Genomic DNA, 19,285 nt, shown 5'->3' with positions numbered 1-19,285 from the left:
TTTCACCTTTTAAAACATATTTCCTTTTTTTCTGTAATATAAAACAGAACCTTGTACTTGATCCCAACTCTGATATCATCAATCCCTAATGGAGGCAAAACAACCCTTATTGGGTTTATTTAATGTTTAAGTGATTTTTTAGTAGATTTAAAGTAAATTATGGAAAGATCCCTTAGCCGGAAAACCACAGATCCTGAGCATTCTGGATAACAGGTCCCATACATGTATAAAGGCTAATTATTTAACTTTAAAGTCCCTTGTTTGTGTTCCCCAACATATTGAATGTTCCTTAATCCTCTATCTCCCTCGTGCTTCTCTCTGCTCCACAGTGTTTGGCTGCCGGCTCTATCATAATGAATCGTGAAATAGAGAGTATGGCTATGAGACCTCTAGCCAAAGACTTAACCAGAAGCCTTGAAGAAGTGAGGAATCTAATCCGTGACCAGGCCCTGCGGGATCTCAACATTTACACGGAGAAAATGAAAGAATCCCTCCGACATTTCGATGTTCTGTTTGCAGAGTTTGAATTAAGGTGAACTTCTTCTGATGAAACTTTTCCTATATTTTTTCTTACTTTTCTCAGTGTTGGTACTGAAATCCCTGGATGCTTTTTTTTTTTTTATGGAATTGTTTCCAAGTTGCTGAACAAAAAAATGGAAGAAATGACAAAATAGATTCCAAGCATAGAAACAGCCGGACTGGGGTAACTGGGGCCCACCGGTTTCCCAAGTAAAGCGCCCGCCACCCATTGTTTCTCTTTCGCTTCCCCTGATGTCCCTGCTCCACTATTCCCTACCTTCAAGGGGGGAAAATTAATGATGGATGTTCCACAGTGGCCATCTTTAATTTTGTTTCAATCCAAAGTTGAGTTCTGGTGGCTGGAGTGCGAGCAGGTGCAAGGCCCAACAAGATGGGGCCCACAGAGTTTTTCCTAGTATCCCATTGTGCCAGTCTGACCCTGCATAGGAATGTTATTGTATGTCTAATAAGGTGTCAGGAGGTAGTGCTGAATAAAGTTTCAGGGGGTTATTAATGAAACCATGGGGGCAGCCATTCAAGCACAGGATACACAGTAGATAACAGATAAGTACTACTATAGTTTATATAAACAAGCTGCTGTGTAGCCATGGGGGCAGCCATTCAAGCACAGGATACACAGTAGATAACAGATAAGTACTACTATAGTTTATATAAACAAGCTGTTGTGTATCCATGGGGGCAGCCATTCAAGCACAGGATACACAGTAGATAACAGATAAGTACTACTATAGTTTATATAAACAAGCTGTTGTGTATCCATGGGGGCAGCCATTCAAGCACAGGGTACACAGTAGATGACAGATAAGTACTACTATAGTTTATATAAACAAGCTGCTGTGTAGCCATGGGGGCAGCCATTCAAGCACAGGATACACAGTAGATAACAGATAAGTACTACTATAGTTTATATAAACAAGCTGATGTGTAGCCATGGGGGCAGCCATTCAAACACAGGATAGACAGTAGATAACAGATAAGTACTACTATAGTTTATATAAACAAGCTGCTGTGTAGCCATGGGGGAAGCCATTCAAGCACAGGATACACAGTAGATAACAGATAAGTACTGCTATAGTTTATATAAACAAGCTGCTGTGTAGCCATGGGGCAGCCATTCAAGTACTTGAATGGCTGTCCCCATGGCTACACAGCAGCTTGATTATAGAAACTATAGTAGTATTTCTAAAACAAACAAACACAGCTTTTACCAGTGTATGCTAACAGTATTTTATATGTTAACTACTTTAAGACGCTTTCACATTTTGGTGATACTGCTCCTTTAATGCTGAATCTTTTTGTCTTGTTCTCTGTATGCTTTTATGTTACCTATCATCATAGTATTGTATTATAACCAATAAAATAACCAGATTTGTGTATTACACTCTTGTACTGTGGGAGATCCATGAATATCCTGTATCAGCATGGAGTTTAGTGACCTGTATAAAAGCACTCTGCCATTATGACCCTTAAAGCTTTTAAAGGAGAAGGAAAGATGTGCCAAAGTTATGCACCCCCAAGTTACTTACCTGACACCCCGGGCCGGTGCTCCTATCAACAGAAAACTGCACAGGTTCCGAGATTCTTCCAGAGAGCACAATGGAGCAATCACCTTCTGGCTTCTTCGTTTTTATGGGCAGACGCATGCGCAGTAGAATGAAATAGTCGGCTTTTTTGTTAAAGTTCAGTCTTCCGATCTACTGTTCAGGAAGAGGATCGCTCCATGGTGCTCACTGGTATAACCCAGGCCGGTGCCGTTTTCTGCTGATAGGAGCACCGGCCAGGAGTTTCAGGTAAGTCAATACAATCACTTGGGGGTGCATAACTTTTGGCACCCCCAACTAGAAAGTGCCTTTCCTTTAATTTAAAAAAATGGTGGCCAGCCCCAATACAGTGGCCTTATCATTCCGTGAGAGTTGCCATTTAATCCAAGTGTGTAGGTTAATATAAACTGCTGACAGTATGTTCTTATTTAATAAAATGCTTAATAGCTTTTTTTTTTTACTCTGCAGCTATGTCTCTGCCATGGTACCTGTAAAGTCTCCAAAAGAATATTATGTGCAGCAGGAAGTTATTGTTCTTTTCTGTGAAACTGTAGAAAGGTAGGTCACATAATGTGCCAATGCTGACAATATAGAATTTAAAGGGGTTATTCACCTTCCCAACACTTTTTCGGTTCATTTGTTTTCAGATTGTTCACCAGAAATAAAGACTTATTTTAGCTGCTTTCCATTTTTTATTTTATAGGAGAAGGAAAGCTACGGAAGCATTTTATTGCCAATAGATTAGCTACAACAGTGCAAGCTAGAATGCTATATTTAATCTGTAGAATGTTTTACCATACCTGAGTAAAAAGCTCTAGAAACTCTCTGATGGTTTAAAATAGGAGCTGCAGTATTAATGTGGTGTGACATCACTTCCTGCCTGAGTCTCTCCCTGCTCTGGGCTCAGATTACAGTAGAGAAGGGAGGGGTGGGGGGAGAGGAGCAAACTGAGCATGCCCTTGCCCAGGGCAATGAGGTTTAAGCTGAAGGCAGGAAGTCTGATACAGAAGCCCATGTGTACACAATAGAAGGAAAGAAATGCTGTTTTTCTTTTGACAGGGGACTCAGAGCCACATTACTATGGGGGTTTACTGGTATATTTAGATGGACCTTTCTGTTAAGGCTTACTTAGTTTTAACCTTTCCTTCTCCTTTAAACCATTTTTTCAAAATTAACGTTATAAAGGATACTGTCGTGGCAAGACATGTTTTTTTTTAAAAATACAGTTAATTCTGCACTGAAATCTGTTTTTCAAAAGAGCAAACCGATTTTTTTTTATATTTAATTTTAAAATCTGAAATGGGGCTAGACATATTGTCAGTTTCCCAGGTGCCCCCAGTTATATTAACACCCTCCCTTCCTCCCCCAGCAGCCTTACAACAGAACAATGGGAAGGTAACCATATAACAGCTCCCTGTTAGATATAAGAATAGCACACAATCAGGGCTGGATTTTCTTGTATCACACCCCTAGTCTGACAGGTCCTAGAGCCGGCCGCCTGTGGCACGCACCGACCCAGTGGCGGAACTACCGGGGGAGCAGGGGGTATGAGCGGGCCAGGGCCTGCACCCTCTCAGGCCCCCCCGGCAGCCCACGCGCCACTAAAATGCAGTCTGAAAATTGCATACGGAGGGGGGCCTGGCTGCGCATCACGCACCAGGGCCCATCCCCTCTAGTTACGTTACTGCACCGACCCACCCCCCACAGGCACGGAAGCACTGGATCTCTGTGGAGCTGTGGTTCCCCAGTGCTCAATATGGTGCGGCTGGGCAGCATGCCTCCCCTGAAAGTTTGCCCGGGCCTTTGTGGCCTCTCACAATAGTAAAAATCCAAGTCCCACTGCAACCCACATTAAGAAGGAGGAACAACAGCCTGCCAGAAAGCAGTTCCATCCTAAAGTGCTGGCTCTTTCTGAAAGCACATGACCAGGCAAAATGACCTGAGATGCACCTACACACCAATATTACAACTATATACACTTGTTGGTTTAGGAATGAAATTTTATATTTTAGAGTAAATTATTTGCAGTGTAAACAGTGTCATTTAGAAATAAAAACGACATCATAAAAAACATGACAGAATCCCTTTAAACAAGAAGGAAAGCTACAGATGCTGTTTATTGCCAATAGATTAGCCACAATAGTACAAGCTATAAGACAATATTTATTCTGCAGAATGCTTTACCATACCTGAGTAAACAGCTCTAGAAACTCTCTCTCTGTTTGTTTAGGATAGCAGCTGCCATATTAGCTTGGTGTGACATCACTTCCTGCCTGAGTCTCTCCGTGCTCGCTCATAGCTCTGGGCTCACATTACAGCAAACTGAGCATGCTCAAGCCCTAGCCCTGGAGGTTTAAGCTGAAAACAGGAAGTCTGATACAGAAGCCCATGAGTACACAATAGAAGGAAAGAAATGTGGTGTTTCTTTTGACAGAGGACTTGGAGCAGCATTACTTTGAGCAGGGGTAGGCAACCCGCGGCTCCGGAGCCTCATGCGGCTCTTCATCCTGCTTGCTGTGGGTCAGTCTTGCGGCTTTGCCTGTCACATCGTCTATACAGCCCACATCTGCTGGCGGCTTCTTGAGTGCGCGACCGCGGTAAGCTATCAGTTAGCTTACCGCGGTCGCACACCCAGGAAGCCGCCAGCAGGAGCGAGGGCTGTAAAGACGTCCCAGGAGTGACAGGCAAGACTGAGCCGCAGCAAGATGATTCATCATGGTCCTTACCGCGGTCACACACTCAAGACAAGAGAGGGAAGATCAGCATGGAGCTTCAGAAACAGAAGTCAAATTAAACAGATGAGAACACTAGCATTTAATAGGGCTATTCAGTGTTTAATTTATTTCATAGTAGGTCTACACATACACACTGCACTTCTGTTTGTTGTATTCTGTTGTTGTAACGGTTAAAATTAAAAAAAACTAAAACTTTTAAAAGTTTATAAGCTGTGTTATGTTTTGCGGCTCCAGAATAATTTTCTTTAGTGGAAGAGGTGGCAAAATGGCTCTTTTGATAGTAAAGGTTGCTGACCCCTGACTTTGAGGGTTTACTGGTGTATTTATATAGACCTTTCTGATAAAGCTTACTTAGTTGTAGCCTTTCCTTCTCCTTTAGGGTAGGGACACACTGGGCGATTTGGGGAGATTTAGTCGCCTGGCGACTAATCGCCGCGACTTTCCACGACCAATCTTCCCCGAATGCCTCCCCTCACTCTGCGCCTGGATAAAATGAAAAATCGCCTGCGCTAATCACACGCGGTGATTTGTTTTCCGAAGTCGCCCGAAGTTTCCTCGTGAGGCAACTTCGGGCGATTTCGGAAAACGAATCGCCGTGTGTGATTAGCGCCGGCGACTTTTCATTTTATCCAGGCGCAGAGTGAGGGGAGGCATTCGGGGAGAAAAGTCGCTGCGATTAGTCGCCAGGCGACTAAATCTCCCCAAATCGCCCAGTGTGTCCCTACCCTTAAGGTCCCTGTCTCTGGTGTCTCATTCTGGCAGCTCAGTGATCCAGGAGCAGAACTGTTACAATTTGCTCCATTTAGTTGATACATTTAGTTGATACAATTAGTTGATCCATTTCTCAGCAGTATCTGTGGAGTATTAGCAACTATTGTATCAATTCTAACAGCTGCCTTTAATGAAACTCAGAGATTCTGCTCAGCAGAGACAAAGATAAGAAATATATGTCTCTGGTTGACAGGCAGATAGTAGTGATGGGCAGAAAGACACTGTGGGGGCAGCATTAATAGCGGGGGAAATTTGTCCACTCATGTCCTCATATTGCATTAACCTAACTGTCCTGCATTACAAGGGATTATCATTAGCTGCTAAAACCTCCGCTTGGGCCTGCAGATTACACAATTTAGTTGAGAAAGGTCAATTCATTTAATACATGTAATTGAATTATTTCTGGCAGAGAAGAGTATTTCACTTCTCTCAGTCCCTGTGTTATTTATTGTAGAGCCACAGATCTAATCCTGTTATATCTGAGCATAAAGTGCTTAGTCCTGCCAACTCATTGTTCTCATCCTCTAAAGAATCTCAAACCTGTGCCAGATGATTATCAGCTCTTCAGTATAGTTTTATTTTCCATGGCCTGCTGTATGTACAGGATAGGGGCAATTTGACAAGCTCAGAGACCCACAAATCACCTCCTGTGAATTTTGTGAAAACACCAGTATTGGATGAAAATCACCAGTAGTTTTTATTTTTTCCCATTGTGATGCATTTTATGGAGCATTGATTTTTGAAAATGAGGATGGAAGGTGGTTGGGATGTTGCAGTGGCAGCAACAACCTCTGTATGGCCTTAGCTTAAAGGAACAGTTCAGTGTGAAAATAAAAACTGGGTAAATAGATAGGCTGTACAAAATGAAGAATGTTTCTAATATAGTTAGTTAGTCAAAAATGTACTGTATAAAGGCTGGAGTGACTGGATGTCTAACATAATAGCCAGAACACTACTTCCTGCTTTTCAGCTCTCTACATAACTGTTCAGTGAGTTTGTAATTGATCCTCAGCATTCAGCTCAGATTCAAAAGCAACAGATATGACCCAAGCGCCCCCCCCCCCATCAAGTCTCTGATTGGTTACTGTCTGGTAACCAGGGTAACCAGTCAGTGTAAAGCAAGAGAGCTGAAAAGCAGGAAGTAGTGTTCTGGCTATTATGTTAGACATCCAGTCACTCCAGCCTTTATACATTACATTTTTGGCTCACTAACTATATTAGAAACATTTTTTATTTTGCACAACTTATCTATTTACCCAGTTTTTATTTTTACACTGAACAATTCCTTTAAAGGTGGTGAAGCATGGCTTACCATCAGGTTGGCTGTTGTTCTGTTTGTTTGGGCTAGCTTCTGAACAAATGGATCTTAAGGACCTTCTTAAGTCTGCAAGAAGTTACATTGGCATAGTAAAAATTTAGCTTGGACAGACAAACTGTGATCCTGTGTGATTTTAAGCTCATCTTTTGAAACTGCCATATGTGCACAGTACAGTCAGAATTGCTCAGTGGCTAGAACCCGTGGTTCTGCTGAAATGAGGACAACAGATCTATCATTCGACATATAATTATAGTTAAAATTGCAAAAAACTTACAAAATTTGCAAGATGGATGGAAAAGTAAAGCCTCAGAATTTTTTCCTTTGCCGATCTTTTTCGCAGTTCCCCCACCGGATCACCAAATCAAGATACAATTATAGATCTGCACCACAGGCTCTGGAAAAAACATATAACAGAACCTAGTGCAATATTGTTAATAGTCAGTGCAGATACCAGGGTGTTGCAACACTAATCTGTGTCTGTCTTGAACCATAGAAAGTCTATGCACAGATTTTTCTTTTTGTTCTAAAGTGCTATAGTGATCTGTTTTTTCCCCATAGCCAGATCTGTTATTTGACTTGCACAATGTTGTAGTGACATATAGAACTGCCAGTTCTAATATTATCCTTTTTCAATTTTCTCGATTTGTTGTATGTGCTGGAAACAGAGCCTTAAAGCTTGGATACCTCACACAAGATATGATCGATGATTATGAACCAGCATTAATGTTTACAATCCCAAGACTAGCCATTGTGTGGTAAGTATGGGGCTGAAGACTTTACTATAGTCCAATGAGGGACTGCAATTATCTGGATAAGGTGTCTGCCCCCTCCAGATTACTAGTAGCTTGTTGGAACTAGGGATGCACCGAATCCAGGATTCTGCCTTTTTCAGCAGGATTCGGCTGAATCCTTCTGCCCGGGCCGAACCGAATCCTAATTTGCATATGCAAATTAGGGACGGGAGGGAAATTGCATGACATTTTGTCACAAAACAAGGAAGTAAAAAATGTGTTCCTCTTCCCACCCCTAATTTGAATATTTCGCAAGGATTTGGCAAATTCAAAATAGAACTGTGCCATGTTATTTAAGCCCCAGACAACAGCCAATAATAACTAGGTCTACTGGATGTAATGGAGAAGGTTGTAACCACACAGCCACTTAAAGGGATAATGTCATGGGAAAAAAAGTTTTTTTTTCAAAATGCATCAGTTAATAGAGCTGCTCCAGCAGAATTCTGCACTGAAATCCATTTCTCAAAAGAGCAAACTGATTTTTTTATATTGAATTTTGAAATCTGACATGGGGCTAGACATATTGTAAGTTTCCCAGCTGCTCCCAGTCATTTGACTTGTGCTCTTTTAAACTTCTGTCACTCTTTACTGCTGTACTGCAAGTTGGAGTGATATCAACCCCCTCCCTTTCCACCCCAGCAGCCAAACAAAAGAACAATGGGAAGGTAACCAGATAGCAGCTCCCTAACACAAGATAACAGCTGCCTGGTAGATCTAAGAACAACACTCAATATTAAAATCCAGGTCCCACTGAGACACATTCAGTTACATTGAGTAGGAGAAACAACAGCCTGCCAGAAAGCAGTTCCATCCCAAAGTGCTGGCTCATAACCAGGCAAAATAACCTGAGATGCACCTACACACCAATATTACAACTAAAAAATACATTTGCTGGTTCAGGAATGAAATGTTATATCATAGAGTAAATTATTTGCAGTGTAAATAGTGTCATTTAGAAATAAAAACTACATCATAAAAATCATGACAGAATTCCTTTAAGAATGGAGGGTTAGGGTAATGGAACAGAGAGAGGATGATGGCTTTTTCCAAATTTGGCATCTATGGGATTTATAGCAGAAGAATTTTGGGCTTGTGAATACATTTTTTGTGCTCTGTCATCCTTTTGCAGTAACTAAATAGGGAGCAATCTCTATTGGGATATGAACCTAAATGATTTGTAATCTAATTCTAATTCCCTTTCTACAGTGGTCTTGTTGTTTACGCTGAAGGACCGCTTAACCTCGAACGCAAACCAGAAGACATGTCTGAACTTTTTCGTCCTTTCCACACCCTGCTAAGGAAGATAAGGTAAGTGCTGGCTGGTAGAAATAACATCTTGTTAAATTGATTTTGATATAAGTAGTGATGCACCGATTCCAGGATTCGGTTCGGGATTCGGATTCGGACGAATCCTTCTGCCCGGCCGAACCGAATCCTAATTTTCATATGCAAATTAGGGACGGGGAAGGAAATCACGTGACTTTTTGTCAAAAAACAGGGAAGTAAAAAATGTTTCCCCTTCCCACCCCTACTTTGCATAGTAGGGGTGGTTCGGTATTCATCTGAATCTTTCACAAAGGATTCGGGGGTTCGGCCGAATCCGAAAATAGTGGATTCGGTGCATCCCTAGATATAAGATATAAACTAGGGATGCACTTAATCCACTATTTTGGATTCATCGAACCCCCAAATCCTTCTTGAAAGATTTGGCTAAATGCCAAATCCTAATTTGCATATGCAAATTAGGGGTGAAAAGGGGAAACATTTTTTACTTCCTTGTTTTGTGTCAAAACGTCACGCAATTACCCTCCCCGTCCCTAATTTGCATATGCAAATTAGGAGTCCGTTCGGCCGAATCCTGCTGAAAAAGGCCGAATACCGAACTGAATCCTGGATTTGGAGCATCCCTAATATAAAAACAAAACATGTCCTTTGAAGCATGATGGTAACTGAAGAATTTATCTTGCTACAGTGTTGTAGAATTATGGAGCCACTAAAATATAAAATAAACTAATAAAAATACAGAGAAATGCCAAGCTCTTGGGACAAACATATTTACTAGCCATAGACCAGTTAAAACTGGAATGATTACCATTGTTACTGTACTGTTTAGCTGTGTTGGTCCAAGGAATGTTACCCATAAATTTTATCTTGCTGTAAACTCAGCAATGTTTTGCAGTATTTTTACATGAGAAGCTGAGAAAGCTAGAATTATAAGACACTGGATGTTGTCATTGTTTTCCAACTATAGTTTAACCACATTATTTAATGTGAAATAACTTTTCTGAGCACTTTACAGTAACGGCTTTTGGTTTTCACAATATTAGCAGTTGTTTGCTGTGTGTATCAGATGTGTCCCCTGATGTTGTGTCTGGCCAGCACCCAGACAATACAGCAAAACTACATTCAAGGGTCAGGCCACACTGGGCGTTTTGGGGAGATTTGGTCGCCTGGCGACTAATCGCCTCGTTTTTGCGGCAACCAATCTCCCCAAACGCCTTCCCTAACTCTGCGCCGGCTAAAATGAAAAAGCAGCAGCGCTAATCACACGCGCCGATTCGTTTTCCGAAGTCGCTCGAAGTGGCAGGGAAGGCGTTTGGGGAGATTGGTCGCCGCAAAGACGAGGCGATTAGTCGCCAGGCGACCAAATCTCCCCAAAACACCCAGTGTGGCCTAACCCTAATGATGGAAGAAGCATCTCTTAAAACTTCTGTCTTTGGTTATATGACTCCACTGAGCAGAGAAGTGTCAAGTGATGCCTCTTGCATCAGTAAATTAACTCTTGCTGTTCTGACCAGTCACTGCCTAGACAAAATAGTGCTCAGAAGAACACTGTGAGCAATTTGACATTAAGTTATTTAACTTTGATTTCTTCATACATTTTTTTATGTTTTCAGAATTTTTGCAATTTTCAATTCTACTGCTTTCCCTTTCCCCTTTCGTTGTTGATGTTTATTAGTGTGTATTGACCCACAGGCTACAGTGTTGTTAGTTTTCATGTATGGTGGCAGTGTAAGTCATGTGACTGTGCCATGACACATTAGAAAGTCTTGATGGACTAACCAAATACTAATGGACTGACTAATAGAAGTGGATGCTTGCTAAATGTCAACGTTACTCTGGACTTTCAAAATGAATGTTACTACCGGTATGGAATCTGCTATCCAGAATGCGCGGATAACTCTGGATAATGGATCTTTCTGTAATTTAGATCTTCATACCTTAAAGGGATACTGTCATGGGAAAAAAATTTTTTTTCAAAATGCATCAGTTAATAGTGCTGCTCCAGCAGAATTCTTCACTGAAATCCATTTCTCAAAAGAGCAAACAGATTTTTTTATATTCAATTTTGAAATCTGACATGGGGCTAGACATTTTGTCAATTTCCCAGCTGCCCCATGTCATGTGACTTGTGCTCTGATAAACTTCAATCACTCCTTACTGCTGTACTGCAAGTTGGAGTGATTATCACCCCCCCCTTTCCCCCCCAGCAGCCAAACAAAAGAACAATGGGAAGGTAACCAGATAGCAGCTCCCTAACACAAGATAACAGCTGCCTAGTAGATCTAAGAACAACACTCAATCGTAAAAACCCATGTCCCACTGAGACTCCTTCAGTTACATTGAGAAGGAGAAACAGCAGCCTGCCAAAAAGCATTACTCTCCTGGAGTGCAGGCACAAGTCACATGACATGGGGCAGCTGGGAAATTTACAAAATGTCTAGCCCCATGTCAGATTTCAAAATTGAATATAAAAAAATCTGTTTGCTCTTTTGAGAAATGGATTTCAGTGCAGAATTCTGCTGGAGTAGCACTATTAACTGATTCATTTTGAAAAAATTTTTTTTTCCCATGACAGTATCCCTTTAAGTTTGCTAGAAAATAGGGATGCACCAAATCCACTATTTTGGATTCGGCCGAATACCGAACTCAATCATAATTTGCATATGCAAATAACTTTACTTCATTGCTTTGTGACAAAAAGGCATGAGATTTCCCTCCCCACCCCTAATTTGCATATGCAAATTCAGATTCGATTCAGCCGGGCAGAAGGATTGGGCCGAATCCGAATCCTGCTGAAAAGGGCCGAATCCCGAACCAAATCCTGGATTCGGTGCATCCCTACTAGAAAATCATGTAAACATGAAATAAACCCAATAGGCTGGTTTTGATTCCAATAAGGATTAATTATATCTTAGTTGGGATCAAGTACAAGATACTGTTTTATTATTACACAGAAAAAAAGGAAACCGTTTTTAAATATTTGGATAAAATAGAGTCTGCGGGAGACAGCCTTTCCATAATTCGGAGCTTTCTGGATAATGGAAACCCTGATAGTTCTAGGCTTTTGGCACCAATTTGTCATTTAGATATTATGGTTCTCCCTGCTTGCCATGATAATAGCATGAGGAATCTAGGGAATCTGTCATGTTTTTATGATGTAGTTTTTATTTCTAAATTACACTGTTAACACTGCAAATAATTCACTCTACAATATAAAATTTCATTCCTGAACCAGCAAGTGTATTTTTTTAGTTGTAATATTTGTGTGAAGGTGCATCTCAGGTAATTTTGCCTGGTCATGTGCTTTCAGAAAGAGCCAGCACTTTAGGATGGGACTGCTTTCTGGTAGGCTGTTGTTTCTCCTACTCAATGTAACTGAATGTGTCTCAGTGGGACCTGGATTTTACTATTGAGTGTTGTTCTTAGATCTACCAGGCAGCTGTTATCTTGTGTTAGGGAGCTGCTATCTGGTTACCTTCCCATTGTTCTGTTGTTAGGCTGCTTGGGGAGGGGGTGTTTTCACTCCAACTTGCAGTACAGCAGTAAAGAGTGACTGAAGTTTATCACAAGTCACATGACTGGGGCAGCTGGGAAACTGACAATATGTTTTCAGATTTCAAAATTAAATATAATAAAAAACATTTGAGAAATGGATTTCAGTGCAGAATTCTGCTGGAGCAGCACTATTAACTGATGTGTTTTGAAAAAAAAAACTGTTTTCCCCATGGCAGTATCCCTTTAAAGGGGAACTATTGAGAAAATGAAAATTTAATATAAACTTCAGCATACTGAAATAAATATATATATTTTCTAAATATTCTGTAATGATTTTAATAGAGTGGCCTCTAATACATCTTCTAGGCAAAAGGAGCCCCCCTATAAGATATATTGGATCTAACTGTCAATGAATATCTGACACCCAACTGCTGCATGAAGAGAGAATGAAGAGAAACAGATGCTGAGAGAGAGAGATAGTGAACATAAACTTGATTATTTCAGAGACAGTACAGAATATTTAATTGATTGTATTTAGAAAGTTTCCTATTTCAGTATGACGAAGCTTATATTAAATTTTGGCAATATTTCCCCTTTAATAAGGTGAGTTATGGATAAGGAGTAATAATAAAGCAGCAGGCAGGTTTGTGGTATAGGCTGGTATGAGACTTAACTCGGAACATTAACCTACACGGGAGCCCTGCCATGACTTTAATCCAGCGTATCTACCGTTTCAGCATAATTAGCTGTAAGCGCTGCCCCTCCGTGGACCTGTATTCCTGCTAAGAGATCCTCTTACAGCTCACGTTAGAGACTGTTCTCCAGCATTCAATTACAGACAACGAGAAAAGTGTTTCTGAGAATAATCTTCCTGTCATAAAAGAAGATACAGTTGAGGCCGCCGCCGAATCTTTAGCAATCTGCGATTTTATCGTTTTTTTTTTTTTCTTGTGCGCTTGTAATTCTCCTGAAAAATAGGCTGGAGAGGGTATTGTTTAGAAATGGGGCGACAGTTTAATTACTGATGTCCTTTAGCTACGAGAAGTGCAGCGTCTCTCCGCAATGAAACATGTAAATACAACCTGGGATTAAAGGGGAACACCGCCAGTTTTTTGGACAGCATTAAGAGACCAGTATTGTTTTAAGCAGCTTTCCAACATACATTAATTAAAGGGGGCCTGTCCCCCGACAAAAATATTCCAAATCCTATTTTATTACATTAGTCAAGAAAAATAAACTCTAATAACATTGTATAAATTATTTGAATCTTGTTTCCTTCGGTCTGGGAATTCATAATTATAGCAAGCAGGCAGGAGCCATTTTGTGGACACTGTTATTTGCATCATCTCAAAATCATGTTTATGCACCAGAATGGGGGACCTGATGTCCATCCCCATGCCCTGGTTACACAATTAAATGGTGAAGAGAACGGGGGAATGTGGGGAGAGCAGTGACATCTAAGAAGTGCTGAATGGAAAGTGAAAGTAATTGCCTGCCCCGCCTCTATGCCTAAGGCAATTCCAGTACAAACAAAATGTAACAAAATAACTGCGTTTTGCACAAATCCTGCATGTAGAGAGACATGATGTCTGGTGATTTTAATAGAGTGACATAATACATCTTCTAGGCAAAAGGAGCCCCCCTATAAGATTTATTGGATCTAACTGTAAATGATTATCTGACATCCAACTCCTGAATGAAGACAGAATGAAGAGAAACAGATGCTGAGAGAGGAATAGTGAAGATAAACTTGATTATTTCAGAAACAATGCAGAATATTTGATTGTATTTAGAAAGTTTCTTATTTCAGTATGAGGAAGCTTATATTAAATTAAAATGTTCGCGATAGTTCCCCTTTAATACAAAACAGCACTTACTGTAATAAAGAAGACAGTGGAAATACAGCAGAAAAACTTTCTAATAAACCATTCAACATGAAGCATCCCATAAGTTTCAATGTGTGATTATGACCGAAGAGGAAGCCATAAGTGTTCCTTCAATTACAGCCAGAGCCATGTAGACTTCTCATACTTCTCAATTCCCAAAGTGCAATCTGTCTGACAGAACAACAGACAATTCTTCCTGCCAGGGGATTACAGCAGCCAGAATGACAGACAGCTCCTGCTATCAACTGCCACCTTGACAAAGAGCAGCTATTTGCTGTTAAATGACATTAGTCCGAGAGCTTTCCTGTAACGTCAACTCTCAGAATGACAAGAGCTCACACAGTCCAGTGCAGCCCAAGAGAGGATCTTTATTTAACAACCATTATACTGAGCAGTTATGAGTTGTGAAGAATGTATATCACTTTAGCTGCTGAGAGGTGCAGGTTACACTGACAAAATAAGATTCATGCCGCTCTTTGCTTTTAGAAGCTTGTGAATATTTGAGTGAGAGACTTTAGTTGCCCTTTAAATTTTAATTTGTGTAAGATAGTATTTAGATCACATTCTGGGTCACTACTAGTAATCTTGGGGTCACTGGAAATTGGGTTCTGTACTGCATATTTGCATATAAAGGTTTGGGATTGGGGGTGGGTAGGAACAAGTTTGTGCTATAGCATAGAATTGCCCGAGTGAGTGTGTTGGATTATACGGGATTGAACAGTTAAGGGTGGCCATAGACGCAAAGATCCGCTCGTTTTCAAACCTGTCTGATCGACCAAACAACCGATCTCTGCCGGACGAAAAATGTCGGGACTCTTCACACATGGTCCGAAAATTGTACGAATCGAGGATAGGATCTTTGCGTCTATGGCCACCTTTAGACTGTGTGAGATAAAATTAGTTAGATTAAGGGATAGAGATATCAGTCTGTGTGGAATGCAATGGTTAAACTGCATGTGCAGAATAGAATGTTTAACTGGTGGGGACTCAATTCGATTTGGAAAATATGTGTTAAAATGTTCAGACAACGTGGGATAGAGTGTTTAGACTGTGTCGGTTAGAATAAAGGGGATAAAATATAACGATTGTGTGGGATACAATATAGGGGGATAGAATGATTAATCTACGTGAGATAGAATATTACCACTGTGAGTTAGAATTTAGTGGATAAAATGACTAGTCTATATAGGATAGAATAGTAAGAATGTGTGGGTTGGAATATAGGGGCTCCAAGCTGTGTGGGATATGTTTTACCGGCTGCTGGGGGGGCGGGGACACAAAGGGGCAGGTCGTGACATCAAAAGGGGCGGGTCGTGACGTCAAAAGGGGCCGCACCACGGTCGCTAGAAGAAGTAAAAGAAAAGGTAAATTCCAGGGGATTGGGGGCAGGCCGAGGGCTCCTTTTAATCGTATAACAAATTTACCGGCAGCTACATTGCCTGTAAATTTGTAAAACCGGCCCCGGCCTTGGCAGGTATTTTACCGGCTAGGCCGGTAAAATACCGGCCAGGTGGCAACCCTAGTGGGATACAATGGTACTATGTAGGTTAGAATGTATGGGATAGAATGACTGTATGCAGAATAGAATGCTTCAATTGTGAAGGGGAGACTGATTAGACTTTATGGATTTGAATGTATGCAATAAAATGTGTTTGATAAATTGCATTGTTATTTCTGCTAAAGATTGAGAATTTTAATGATACAGAGCAGTGTTTAAGGGACATTGGTTAGAAGAAAAATTTTATTTGAAGGTGACATTAAGGAATTCTCTCTCCTGAGCGCCCAGGGCAGGTTTTGCTTAGAATCTTCAAGATTTCAAGCGGATTTCACTGAGACTGAATGGAAGAGCATGAGTGATCCTTGAAGTTGGGTTTAGTTTGTTATTTATTCTTTTGCTGTGGGTATTTACTGGATTTTGTTTACTTTTTATGCATTTGTGACTGTGGCTTATAAAGATGGGCATGCCCATAAATTCACCGCACATAGAGGTGTCTCTTTAAAAGCAGCTTTCTCTAACTAAATCTGCTTTTACAGATATTTTAAATTGTGAATGTTTGTGGCTAAGAGCTATACTTAGACAGTGTCTGTGGCCCCTTAGCCAACAAAATGCCTCCCAGTGTTTCTCCATTGCCTTCTCTTGTGTTTTTGTCTACAATAATTGTGGCTTTATGGCCCCTTTATCAGCCGGTGAGCTGCCTGGCTGCATTTTGATTTTGAAGAAAATTAAGTGGCAGCATTAAATCAGAACACGCTGTATAATTTATTGTTCCCAGAGAGCTGAAGAGTTTCTGTGATTGTCATTGGTTCCACTTGTCCTCCCTTGTGTTCTCCTCTAGCCGGGCTCCCTGGGTTGCAAAGAGTTGCTGCCATCCATAGCTTTACAGCCTATTATATTTGCCCTGAAATCCAATTTTTTCCTATTACACTGTTTTCATAAAACAGCCCTTCATTGTATCAAAGGGACTGTCTTTAAAGGGCATGTAAAGGCAAAAAAATAAATTCCCATTTTTACTTTCTTTAATGAAAAAGAAACCTGTCTCCAATATACTTTAATTAAAAAATGTGTACCGTATTTATAAGAAACCTGACTGTATGCAGTGAAATTCACCCTTCATTTACTGCTGTGGATAGGAATTGTCAGATGGTCCCTAACTGCTGAGCAGGGAAACAATCATACTTATGAACAGCAGGGGGAGCCCCCGCCTTACTTCCCAGCCATGCAGAACTCAAGCAGCTTTGTTTGTTTCCCTGTAGAGCAGTCGGCGACTGTGTAGAGATTTGTATTGGATTTTATTTTTGCCTTTACATCCCCTTTACTGTTTCCAACTCCAGCTGCAGGGACAAACATCATGGAGCCAGATTTAAACAGATAAACTGGGATTCTATTTGGAGGATTATTTTGCTGCCGCCACTGGTTCTGCAGAGTTGGACAAAGTTTGTATTAAACAATACAAAAACTATAAAATCCACATTAGATTACATGACAACACAGGACAGACTGCAGTCTGTATATTCTGATTATTAATCAGTCTTGCTGTATCGGCTTTTGGAAGATATATCATTTGACTTGTGCGGTTTTGATCATTTATGACGATCCTTAAGCAGCCCAGACCACACTGAGCATGTGCACAGTCTTAGTCTTGCAAAGATGTTCAATAAAGTTAAAAGATGGTGACCCCCTGTGGCCAATTTTGAAAGCATAAATCATTTGTTTGATTAGGCTTGTGGTGCAGTAAGTTCATGTTTATGTTTAGTATACAAAATACAGCATTTCTAGCCTTATACTATTTTAGTCTTTACTTCCCCTTTAATAATGTGCGATTCACACCATACACTGTGGGGGTCGAATTTCCAAGTTAAGTGAATTTTATTTAACTCTAACAAATTCGAATGTACTCGCAACTCGAATGGGAGGTTATTTATGAAAAAACTCGAACGTCTAATATTCGATCGAATAGGAACGACCCGAAATTTTTAATCGAGTTTTCCTCGGAAAAAAAAAACTTGAATTTCAGAAAGGCAATTAACATCTTCAAATGGTTCAACGAACCTCTGCCATTGACTTCTACATGAACTTGGCAGATTTTAGGTGATGAATAGTTGAATCAGAACTGTTTCCAGGGTCGATGAGTGATAAATCTCTCTCTCTCTCTCTCTCTCTCTGTCTCTCTCTCTCTCTCTCTCTCTCTCTCTCTCTCTCTCTCTCTCTCTCTCTCTCTCTCTCCCGCTTTCCCTCCCTCTCTCTCTCTCTCTCTCTCTCTCTCTCTCCCTCTTTACTGCTGTACTGAAAGTTGGCGTGATATCACCCCCTTTCCCCCCCCAGCAGCCCATTAGCAGAACAATGGGAAGGTAACCAGATAGCAGCTCCCTAACACAATATAAAAGCTGCCTGGAAGATCTAAGAAAAGCACTCAATAGTAAAATCCAGGTCCCACTGAGACACATTCAGTTACATTGAGTAGGAGAAACAACAGCCTGCCAGAAAGCAGTTCCATCCTTAAGTGCTGGCTCTTTCTGAAATCACATGACCAGGCAAAATGACCTGAGATGCACATACACACCAATATTAAAGCTAAAAAACTACACTTGTTGGATTAGGAATGACATTTTACATGGTAGAGTGAATTATTTGCAATTAAAAATAAAAACGAAACCATAAAAATAATGACAGAATCCCTTTAAACTAGAGTTTATTCCATTTGTTGTTTGATTTATTAAAATAATCAGAAATACTAGATACAGTATCTAGGTGCACATTTAGGCACATATTGGGTAACTCCTGCTGTCATATTAAGCTCAAATCCAGTGAACAGGGCTGAGTTGTTTTGCCGATGACTGTAGGGGCTTATGTTTACTTGGAGACACTCAATCATTGTCTAAAAACAAATACATTCTCATAGGCATCAGTTTCATAGACTAGTTTCTTTGTGATAACAGAATAATAAAATAGGACTGGTTGTGGGGTTTTGTTCCACTCGGTTGTTCCATCCCAGGATTCCTGGAAACATCGGTAATGCTCTGAATTATTGAAAGGTCAGGATTCCATTTAGTAAAGAGAGGGCCGAGAATGTATTCATGCCGATCATACGTCCCTCCACTTTCCTGGAACCAAAATAAAATCCACGGTTTACATATGTCTTCTGCTTCCTTTGTAGACTTTCTATTGGGGGGGGGGGGTGTCAGCCATATACTGAGAAATTCATTTATGTCTACAGAATCCGACAGGAAAATATATTTTAGAGGCAGAAAATATATTTTAGAGGCGTGTGTGTGGTTTTATACGTATGTTTTAGAAATACTTTTTTCTTAAAGGAACAATTCAGTGTAAAAACAAAACTGGGTTAATAGGCTGTGAAAAATAAAAAATATCTTTCTAATATTGTTAGTTATCCAAAAATGGAATGTATGGAGATTGGAGTGAATG

The 19,285-nt window shown here is 40.5% G+C and overlaps 1 protein-coding gene across 2 annotated transcripts in view; it reads left to right on the top strand.

Moving 5' to 3' along the window:
- The window catches only part of LOC108706519 (lateral signaling target protein 2 homolog), a 130,645-nt gene that overhangs the window by 87,278 nt on the left and 24,082 nt on the right, over positions 1 to 19,285 (top strand). For both annotated transcript variants that reach the window (XM_041579373.1, XM_018243011.2), the window contains exons 4-7: positions 330 to 532; positions 2,550 to 2,639; positions 7,571 to 7,660; positions 8,903 to 9,004. In XM_041579373.1, the coding sequence (XP_041435307.1) occupies positions 330 to 532; positions 2,550 to 2,639; positions 7,571 to 7,660; positions 8,903 to 9,004 (485 nt within the window). The remainder of the gene's footprint in view (positions 1 to 329; positions 533 to 2,549; positions 2,640 to 7,570; positions 7,661 to 8,902; positions 9,005 to 19,285) is intronic.

The sequence above is a fragment of the Xenopus laevis genome, chromosome 1S (assembly GCF_017654675.1).
Source record: "Xenopus laevis strain J_2021 chromosome 1S, Xenopus_laevis_v10.1, whole genome shotgun sequence".
Classification (NCBI taxonomy): Eukaryota; Metazoa; Chordata; class Amphibia; order Anura; family Pipidae; genus Xenopus; species Xenopus laevis.
The sequence above is the reverse complement of the archived record's forward strand: the minus strand, read 5'-3'. Positions and strand labels throughout refer to the sequence as shown.